The sequence below is a fragment of the Myotis lucifugus genome, unplaced genomic scaffold (assembly GCF_000147115.1).
Source record: "Myotis lucifugus unplaced genomic scaffold, Myoluc2.0 scaffold_125, whole genome shotgun sequence".
Lineage (NCBI taxonomy): Eukaryota > Metazoa > Chordata > Mammalia > Chiroptera > Vespertilionidae > Myotis > Myotis lucifugus.
Window position 1 is genome coordinate 3,736,577 of NW_005871173.1, and position 10,752 is coordinate 3,747,328.

The 10,752-nt window shown below is 52.5% G+C and overlaps 1 protein-coding gene across 1 annotated transcript in view; it reads left to right on the forward strand.

Moving 5' to 3' along the window:
- The window catches only part of SYTL3 (synaptotagmin like 3), a 37,818-nt gene that overhangs the window by 4,834 nt on the left and 22,232 nt on the right, over positions 1-10,752 (forward strand). Inside the window, exons 3-5 of the mRNA XM_023758222.1 lie at positions 1,755-1,819; positions 9,489-9,540; positions 10,742-10,751. Of these exons, the coding sequence (XP_023613990.1) occupies positions 1,755-1,819; positions 9,489-9,540; positions 10,742-10,751 (127 nt within the window). The remainder of the gene's footprint in view (positions 1-1,754; positions 1,820-9,488; positions 9,541-10,741; position 10,752) is intronic.

The following is a 10,752-nucleotide window of genomic DNA, read 5'->3' on the forward strand; positions in this document are numbered from 1 at the left end:
GGCCATGAGGTCAGGAAGACTGGGACCCGGGCTCCCGAGTCCCATCCCCTCTTGCCTCCGCCCTCTCCTGTCTGCTGGGGGCTCCCCCGCGAGGGCAGGGTCTTCAGAGCCGCCCAGAGAGCTGGACTCGGAGACAAAAGGGCTTTGCCGGAGGAAAACCAGGAGAGGGGGCTGTGGAGCCAGGCGGACTCGGGAGGGGAGATAAGGGAACAGGCCACGTGGAAGTCCTGGTAGTGAAACCAGACGCGAGGCGATGAGGCCGGTGGCGGTAGAGATGACAGACAGCCCAGCCAGTGTGGCTCAGTGGTTGAGCACCGACCTATGAACCAGGAGGTCATGGTTCGAGTCCCAGTCAGGGCACATACCCGGGTTGCGGGCTCGATCCTCAGTAGGGGGCTCGCAGGAGGCAGCCACTCGATAATCCTCTCTTATCATTGATGTTTCTGTCTCTCCCTCTCTCTTCCTCTCTAAAATCAATAAAAACATTAAAGAGAGAGAGCGAGAATGTGACAGACAGTTCAACAAAGGGGGGTGGAAATGAGTTATGGGGGTTAAAAGCGGGAACCACACCGCCGTGGCCAGCAGGCTGCGCCAGCCCAAGACCTTGTTTCGTTGGCCTGTGAATGCCTAATACTTATCGTCTCCACGTGGAAACGGTGCGTGGGTTCTCCGATTGGCCACGGCGCCCACCCCTCCCTGCGGCCTCACACCCAGCCCGCTCTCCAGCTGCTGCCGGGGCCCAGTGTGTGAGCGGCCGGCACGTCCGAGGGCACGATGCACGGGAGACCTCAGGGGCTGTCTCAGGCTCCCCCGGTGCAGGTCCCACCTGATCCCTCCGGTTCCCGGGTGCCCCTGCCCCTGGGGATGTCATTCACTCCCCAACCCACACGCACTTCCTGGCCCCGCCACGGGCCTCCATCATGCTTGGGGCTGTGACTCTCGCCTCTCCAAGGTCCAGTGGGGGAGAGTTATCAGTGCTTCGCACGAAGTGGTGGTGGCAGCCTGATGAAGTCGTTTCTTTATCTTCATCTCGACGTCCTCACTCCGCTCCCGGTTACCTAGGATTTAATCGCCCCGATCAGCCTGTTTTCCTGTGAGAACGTTGAAATCAGATCGACTGGGCTGGTGCAGAAACCTCACTTGTGCTTTGTAGGTAAAAGCCATCTTAGACGCAAGAAGTGAAACGATTTTCGCGGAAAGCACGCGGGACTGCGTTAGCTGGGACTCGCCCAGCAGCTGGACAGGCTGGCAAAGCAGTTGGTTGATCTCAGGTTCGCAGTGAACTCCTGCCCCGGGAGTTTGGCAGCTTGTCGGTCTGACGAGCCAGGGCCTGGAGGCTGCTTTGCCATCAGGGCACTGGGGGGAGCGCAGGCCACGCGGGAATGTGCTGCTTTAGCCGCTTGAGGAACCTGACTGCACAGAGCAGCTCCCTTGATTATTTTGATGGCAATTTTGTTTCCCCTTGTACATTTACTCAGAAAACACGAAGTACTTCCCGTGCGTTGGGCCCATGAACAGGTTGAGGTGTATGTGTTACATGTACATATTACACAGACGGTAAAACACGCCCAAGCAGAGACTCCCCACCCTGCTGCCACTGGTCCCCCGCTGAGCTCTGGGGGAGCGGCAGGGTCAGGGGCTGGGCCGCGCATTTGAACCCTGAGGTCCTTGGCCAGACTAATACTGTGTGATCCTCCCCACCTCCCTGTGAGGGGCCGCTTCCCAGCCGACGCTCCTGTCTGCTTGCTTTTCAGAAACGTGAGGATAAAATCCGAAGAATGGTTCTTTGAGGAACGGGCCAAGAAATTTCCAACTGAAGGTAAATGCACTCAAAATCTTTACTAAATTGAAAATGATAAATTCCTCCTTTTAAAATATTGGGTTTAAAGCTTTTGAATGGAAACAACTCCACAGGGCGAGGTGACATCACACACACACACACACACACACACACACACACACACCCGTCCTCTTAGTGCTCCTGTTCGCAGTTTCCTGCCTTTGCCCCCCCCCCCCCCCATGTGCTCACCTTGGGTCGCGGTGTTTGCCTCTCTACCCTGTGTCCCCGAAGTCTCCCCGACGCCCAGCTCCTGGGAGCCAGGTCTCCCTCCTCCGCACGTGTCCCCCAGAATCGCTGGAAGCGCCTTCGATCGGGTCCATATGTGCGCACTTTTCTCTCTCCACACCAGAACCTGTCCCGTTAGCCCCTCGCAGCCCGAGCACAAAACCTCGTTCAGGATACAAAACCTCGATCGACACGATTGCGTGAATTGCTGAAGAGCACAGTGTGGGTGGGGCTAGAACTGAGCAGACGCTGATGTTATGAAGTCACCTGTCATGACCGTGGGGGTGGGAGGGAGCAGTTGGTCTGTGTCTTGTAGACCAGGCATGTCTTATAAAACAGTCCCAAAGTCGACGTGACGGTGTGATCAGCAGCCGGGACCCGAACCCGTGGTGAGAGCTGGCGGTGCCGTGGTTATGGGGGCGCCGCGCCGGAGGGTGGGAGCGGGGCAGATAGGAGAGTACCTACAGGGGGCCCGCGGGCCCCGGCATCACACCCGCACGTACGCAGTGCTGAGCGATGGTGGCTCCCCCTCCCGGCCCCCGCACTGTGTCACAGCGGAGCCTCACTGGCCCAGTGGGAACGGGGTGCTGGAAACACTTTTTACTTTTTCCTGGAAAAGTGATGGTTTGAGGTGGAGAAATAGGCAGTTTAGCATCAACCACAGTGCGTCGTCAGGTAAAGGCCGCACGCTGGGCGGCCACGCTCAGCTCTGATCAAAGGCCCTGCTCACAGCTTGTTTCCGTGCGTGACGTTCTCCCCTGGGTTCCACTCCCGACTCTTCTTATCAAGACCCCAGGGTGCTTTTGCCGAGCGTGTAGGATCGGGCGGGGTACACCTCTAACGGGAGCTCGAGAAGCTGACCGGCCAGTGTGAGTCCCTCTAGCCCAGGGTTCTCAACCCTTCCCCGCTGCCTCCTCTCTCCTGGCCCAACGCCTGGTCAGCACTTTCCTTTAACTGCTCCCGGCCAGGAGCCTGTGGCCCCCGATGTCCTGCCGGCCTGTTTACGGGCGGAGGCCGGGGGCGAGGCACACACCCTGAGACGGCTGCGGTGTCCCCCCTGGAGTTCTGGCCTTGGACGCGGGTGCTCGCCCCACCCGAGCGTCACCCGCAGAGCAGGGGCAGCTGGAAAGCCGTGCATCTGCCCAGCAGCTCGTGCTGTGGCGGTAAAGGTGTGAACGCGGCCCTTCTCAGCCCCGCACCCTCCGCAGGGGCAGAAAGCAAGGTGCGGGTTCACACCACGAAGGGCATCAGACACTCAAACCCGGGCTCCCTACTGTGCGCCCCTGGTCTTTTGCCGGGAGCACGCGGTGGCTTAAATAGCATTATTCTTTCACACGCCTGTCTCCAGCGGAAGGCTGGCCTGGGCTGCAGGGGCAGCTTTCTCGGGGCTCAGGCACGCACCTGCCGGCCAGTGCGGCTGGCAGGCGCGGGGCTCCTCCCGCCTGGACCCCTCCACAGGGTGGCCGACCCCCCGCGGCCAGGCGCCGGCTTCCAGCTGGTGATCCTAGAGAGACGAAGACAGAGCACCGCGGCACCTTAACAACGGTTTTTATTGTGGTGGAACACATGCAACATTAAACGTACCATTTTAACCATGGTTAGGCGTACGGTTCAGTGACATTAAGTGCAGTCACACTGCTGTGCAACCATCACCGCCATCCATCTCCAGAACTTTCCATCCTCCCACACCAACACTCTCGTGCCCATTCAGCAGTAACTCCTGTCCCCCAGCCCCTCCCCAAAGCCCCTGGAGCCTCTCTCCTACTGTGTCTGTCTCTGTCGACATGGCTTCGCTTCGGAGCTCACCCCGTCATTGCTGCCCCCTCCCAAGGTTCACAGGCCAGCTCTCTGCAGGGCGGGAGGCAGGAATCACCACGTGTGACCCTCTGCAGGTTTCCATCTTGCTCTATAATTTAATTTAGCGTAAGCATGTCCCTGTGCTACTGAGACTTCTCCCAACGTATGTTGACGGCTGGGATGCGCTCCCACTGTTCAGCCGGGCCCCTCTGGTCAGCGAGCGGCCGTGCTTGGACTTTCACGTCACAGATGACTCGGTGGTGGACGGCGGCATCTCTGTCTGTGTCCGTCGGTGGCTCCTTAGAAGAATGACTGGTTGAAAGGCTTTGATGTTTTCCAAGGTCCCCTCTGGGCAGTGTGTGCCCGGGCACCCCTGGCAGCGCGTGAGCCGCCCGCCCTCTTAAGTCCTGTCCCTTGAGACACGATTTCAAATTACATTTGTGATTTTGTTCTGAATGTGAAGGTAATACGGATTCATTTTTAAAATGGAAAAATGGAGAAAAGCATAAACAGTAACATTGAAAATACAGTGACTTCACCCTGAGAATTATTGTTGACATTTTGGTAGATATCATTTCTGTTCTTTGGTGAATATATGCATCTACATTTGTGAGTATGTATGTACATTTTTAGGTAAAAATGATGGATAAAGGAAATTTTATATGAGCCAAACTAATATATTCATATAATTGGGATCAAATGATCTATACAGACATATTCTGATATCTCTTCACATAATATCATCATCACTGTTGTTGGATAGCTAGGGAGTTTCCAGTTTTGCTGTTACATTTTTGGGAGTTTGTCATATTATTAAAGTAACAGTAAAGTGCAGTGAACACCCTTGGAGAGTGGTCTTCGGCACATCTCTGGAGACTTCTAGAAACAGAAGGAAAGAAAGTGTTAGGAACACCACCTCGGAACGCGTGCACCTCTGTCACCAGCAGGAATTACCCTTAAAAGCAAATAACTCTGTCAACACAGTGAAACCACTCTGGTGGCCCCGATGCTACCCTGTTATTTCCGTTGGAATCACCTAATTATTGCGACGGGCCATTTCCGCTGCTCTGACTCTCGGTAGATGTTGAGGCTCTCAGCCCTTTGCAGTCGTGTATGCTGCACCGCGCACCTTGTTGACATGCAGAAGCTTTTCTTGTTTGTGTTCAACTCCACCTTTTCCTGTACAAGTTCTTTCTTTGCTTTTATGCGTAGAGACTTCTTCCTGATCCTGTCATCGACACGGTGGCCACGATTCTCTCCTCATTGTCATGAGCTCATTTACATTTAAGACTTCACCAGGCGTCAGGGGCCTGATCTGATTTTTTCTGCCCATCACCAGTGTCCCCAGTAGCGTTTGTTATGTGGTCAGCCCCTTTCCCGCTGGCTTATAACCCAGGGCCAGTCATCAGCACAGCTGAGCCCTGAGCTCCCGGGGTCCCGTGGACACCACACTAATGCTGCCCTCGCCGCCTGCAACTCTTGGTCCTCTGTCCTAACCAGGTTTTCAGTTCTTGGAGGGTAGGAGCTGTGAGCAAATGAGTACGTGAATGGAAAAGTAAGGATAGGTTGTTTGGAGATAAAATGTGATGTTCTGTGTGGTAGCTTCCATTGTCAGAATTAGCACCTAGTAGGCACCTAAAACTGAAAAGTCAGGGTTCTTTTCTTTTATGGCACCCAGAAACCTAGAGCCAAATTTAAAGTCCAGTTGGAGTAATTCCATCATCATGCCAGATGCTTTTACTTACCTCTGTTTTAATGATCTAATTGGATATGTGCCATTTACAATAATTGCTCCAAAAATGTCCTTGAGAGTAGGCAAGGTATAAGTAATAATCCAAAGAAGAAGAATGAGATGAATTGTGGCAGCTTGTTAGGCTAATTCTCCAACCATTAAAAAGATTCGGAAACAGGAAAACTGAGCCCCAATTCCTTATTTTGCAGGGAGATGGTACATAAAGCATTTAAACATTCTCCTTTCCTTCATTTCTTTTCTGATTAGAGACTGTTTTTCCCCCTCTAAGATTTTATAATTCAATATTTAGTGTTGTCTTTAAACAGTTCCTCACAGTCATGGTTTCTCTGTGGTGCGTGAAAAAGGTGGGAACGTAGGTGCTGGCCTGCACCCCGGTATTGTCCCCTCCGCCCCTCCACCCCTCCGCCGCCAGGCACCTGGCAATCTGCACAGAAGGTGTTTCCTGGGGCTTCTGGGACCCTGGCTCCGGGGTCAGCTCTGAACTATTTTCACCTCAAAGTTCCTGACTCGGTGGGACCGGTGGGGCCCAAGGGTGTGTATTTCCCAAGTTCCCAGGTAATTGTTTTCACGCACTTCAAGTTTGAGAGCCACCGGGAAAGTAGCAAAGCTAATGCACAGGTACGATGGTCATTTTCTACATCACTGCTACCCAGAAACCTGAAACAAGACATTTATTCTAATCCCCTTGGTACTTGCTAAGCATATAGAGATAGCGCCCTCTTCTGGCTCCGTGCTGTAAATGTATATATTTTACAGCCCTGACGTTTTTATTGCTTAATATTTGAGCTTTAAAGCAGAAAAATGACAATATTGCCCCACTGGCGTGGCTCAGTGGTTGAGCATCGACCTATGAACCAGGAGGTCGCGGTTCGATTCCCGGTCAGGGCACATGCCCAGGTTGCAGGTGTCAGCAGGTGCAGATTAGAGAGATTTTCTGCCAACAGGACTGTCCACCTCTCACTGATGCTCGCGCTGTGGGAAGGCTGTGCACTATCTCCTTTAACAAAAAGTAAACATTTAGTGCTTTTTAAGGAAATGGTGTGTAAGAAACATCTGAGGAATAGAAGAGAAAGAAACTGAAAATAAATGGCAAATCGGACAGAGCTCCTGGGCGGGCTTCTGAGATTCAGCACCAGGTTCCGATTCTGCAGGGCGGGGCTTGGGGCTCTGCATTGCCGAGGAGCGCCCCCTGGAGCTGGGGAGACCCCAGCCCCCTGGAGCTGGGGAGACCCCCGGCCCTCTGCTGCTGGGGAGACCCCCGGCCCACACCTGGGGCAGCAGGGACACGGCACACTAGGACCCGTCAGCCCAACCGGGCCCTCTGCCTGCTGTATGTCCTGTGAGCTAAGCTAAAAATGGGTTTCACATTTTTAAATGGTCAAAAAGTCAAAAGAATATTCGTGACATAGAAAGTACATGAAACTCAGTTTCAATGTCCAGTTTTGTCAGATCCCAGACACACCACTCTTTCATATTGTCTGACTGCTGTCACAGGGCAGTTGAGTACTTGGAACAGAGACCCTACATGGCAGGGAGCCTAAAATGTTTACTAGTTGACCTTTAAAGAAAGGGTGCACCCACCCTAGCCGGGGTGCTAGGTGGTTAGAGCGTCGGCCTGCAGACTGAAGGGTCTGGGGTTCGATATTGGTCAAGGGCACATGCCCGGGTTGTGGGCTCAATCCCCAGTAGGGGGGGTGTGCAGGAGGCAGACGATCAATGATTCTCTCTCATCATTGATGTTTCTATCTCTCTTTCCCTCTCCCTTCCTCTCTGAAAAATCAATAAAAATATTTTTTATTAAAAATAAATAAAAATAGATTAAAAAAAGAAAAAAGAAAGCTTGCACCCAATTCATACATAGGCCAAGGTTGCCATAGCCACCAGGGGGCAGCAGAGAGCTGTTTCCAGGCCAGTGTTGACCTCAGGTTGGGTAATTAGAAATGTGGCAGAGGGAGAGGAAGCTATGATATGGGTCTAAGGTAGAAATGCCTGGGCAATTAACACGAGATGAAGTGGGGGCAGGTAGGAGTGAGTAGGCAAGGCCCGGGGTAAGTAGGGGAGTCAGAAGCAATTCTGTTGCTGGAGCAGAAAGACAAGGCCTGCAGGGTGTCGGCAAGCAGGCAGAGGTAAGGCCAGGCGGTGCGGAGGCCCAGGAATGCTGTGCAGGGCTTGGACTTCAGGAGGAGGCAATAGGGAGCCACTGAGGGGCGTTAGGTGGTAGAGTGATAGCATCGCATCTGGGGGGACGGACTGTAACTCTGGTGGCTGTGCCCCTGGGATGCTGTTGCAACAAACAATCCAGGGTCCAGAGGTTGAGGCAGAGCAGCCGCAGTGCAGGTGACACAGCCCGACTGCAGGAGGGCTCCGGGCTGTGCCTGGGATCCGGGCTTTGCGGGGCCAGGCTGGAGAGCCACGTTGCTGTTTTTCTCCCTCCTGCCCATTTGCTCTCTGCTGTCACAGCCGCCGTGACGCCGCCGGCGGGAACCTTTCCTCTCGGTGGCTCCTGCGGATGTGGCCTCGCCGTTGCAGGCTGGCCTTGCTAGCTCGTTTCTGTCTCAGGGCGTGTGTCTTCATGGGGGAGGGCGCGCAGACTTTCAGAATCTGGTGAGCACCACGAACCCCGGAAAATGTGCGCGGCCGGGGGCTCCGCATCTGAGATGCTGGCAGGGCCTGCGCCTCCCTGAGGCCCGCCCAGTGGAGGACCCTGCCCAGGGCCGCACAGTTCAGGGTCGGCTGGGGGTCAGGGGGCAGCTGACTGACTGTCAGACGCTGTCTGCCCCCCTCCCAAAGGCCTCCCTGCCCACCCTGCTTCTCTCACCACCTGCCCTTCCTCCTGTCTTACGGGGAGGATTTGAATACGTGCCGTTCTTTGGGGTCAAACCTCCCGAACGCTCAGGATGGGAGCTGGACAGACTCCTGGACGGCAGGCGGGTGGCTCTGCTGGTTTCGGGCTGCCTCCCGGGCTCCCTCCACACACTGGGCCAGGGAACACTGTGTTCACAGAACTCTGACCACGCGAAGCTCTATCTTGGGGTCTTAATACTTCATAAATCCCCTTTCCTTGGAACAAAAAGAGCTCTGTGTTAGATACTGTCTTGTTTAGGAAATTATTCGCCTCTATAGCTAGAAATAAGGAGATTACATTTTTTAAAAGATTAATTTAAGCTCCACAACAAGGAACATTTAAAGGGAATATAGTCATTCAATTATAAAATATTTCCAGAGAACAAAATAGAAGCTTGGAAGCCTGAACTATTTTTCAAATTCTCCAGATTTAGAAAATCGAATCCAATATCAACTTTATTTATTTATTTATTTATTTATTTATTTATATTTCTTTATTGATTTCAGAGAGGAAGGGAGAGGGGAGAGAGAGAAACATCAATGATGAGAGAATCATTGATCGGCTGCCTCCTGCATGCCCCCCACTGGGGACTGAGCCCGCAGCCCAGGCATGTGCCCTTGGCTGGAATCGAACCTGGGACCCCTCAGTCCGCAGGCTGATGCTCTATCCACTGAGCCAAGCCGGCTAGGGCCAATATCAACTTTTAATAAAAGCAGCCATTCCCAGCAATTATTATGGTCTCTTTGTATGTGTGTGAGTGTGTGTGTGTGTAACAATAGCTTTACTGGAATATATGTTAGATAGCATACATTTCACCTCTTTTAAGTGCGTAATCTAATGATTTTAAAGTAAATTTATAGTTATGAAGTCATCACCACAATCTAATTTCAGAGCATTGCTATCCCTCCAAATCTTACATTTTCATTGTAAGATGTGACATTAGAAAAATAGTCACTTTATTACTTCTTGCATTTGCACCGTCTGAGTTATACCCTCACTAACACGGACCTTTGCTGGTATCTCTCCAGGCCGGCGCGAGACCGCCGGGGCTAAGCTCCTGCAATCTTATCAGAGGCTGAGGTGAGTGTCGTAGACAGACAGGCCCTGGAACAGACCCGCTGGGAGCTGAGGTCTCTGCACTTTCAGAGGTCACTGCTTTGGAATGTAACTTTTTTTTTTTTTTTAGATGATAAAGTACCTGGAAAAGATTCAGAGATATTTCCAGATTCTTATAAAAAGCCTTCTAGACACTAGCATGGTGTTTTCTCACCAAATGTTCTGTTTTGTTTCTTAAATTCTCCTGAAATGTCCCAAGGAAACCAAGTATTATTTTTGATGGCACGTTCAATGAAATTCTAAACCGAGTCTTTGCTTTTATGAATCATTCATGCCGCCAATATCTTCGAATAAACATTGGTGGACGTGAATAATGGCCTGAGTGAGGAGAACTTCTTTTTAAAGAAAATATATTTTATTGATTTCAGAGAGGAAGGGAGAGGAAGAGACAGAAACATCAATGTTGAAAGAGAATCATTGATCATCTGCCCCTTGCACGCCCCCTACTGGGGATCAAAGCCTGCAACCCGGGCATGTGCCCTGACCAGGAATCAAACTGTGACCTGGTTCGTAGGCCAATACTCAACCACTGAGCCACGCCAGCCGGGCAGATGTTAACTTCTTTACACAAAATTCCGAACAGCGGCAGCCTGGATGCCGGCAGGCGCACGCCTGGTTCCCCGGCGCCCACCGAAGTGTCGCCGGAAGCTCCCACCAGCAGCTATGTTTTGGCCACGATGAGATTTTCCAATCTCAGGACTTTTTCGCTTGTCACGCCCCCATTCCCCCCTCCCCCCCCCAATGCTTGTCACACAAGTTTCTGATTTTTCTCGTGGTGGATTTTTACATCCATGACATTTCTGGTGCTTCTGCCCGTGTGGTTTCCAGAGGGACCATGCCATAGGGAACACGCGTGTGGCTTCTGGATTCAGAGCCGCCAGGCCGCCCGCCGGGCCCTGAGCTCCCAGCTGTTGCAGGTCGCGCAGGTGACGAGCACGCAGACACTAGTCCGCACCTGCTGTTCCACATTCAGATCCCGGACTTCATGCCCTGCGCCCAGCAGCACATCCAAGTGGGGCTCTGCTAAACGTGAGGAAGTTAAAAACACACAAAAAAGCCCCAAAGATAGAGAACTTCAGTTAGAGGAGGAGGAGGAATCTTGTGTTTGTAAGACTGATTCTTGCATCATTTATAACCCATTTCTTATCCCTGTATTTTTCCTCAGCAGCAAAATTT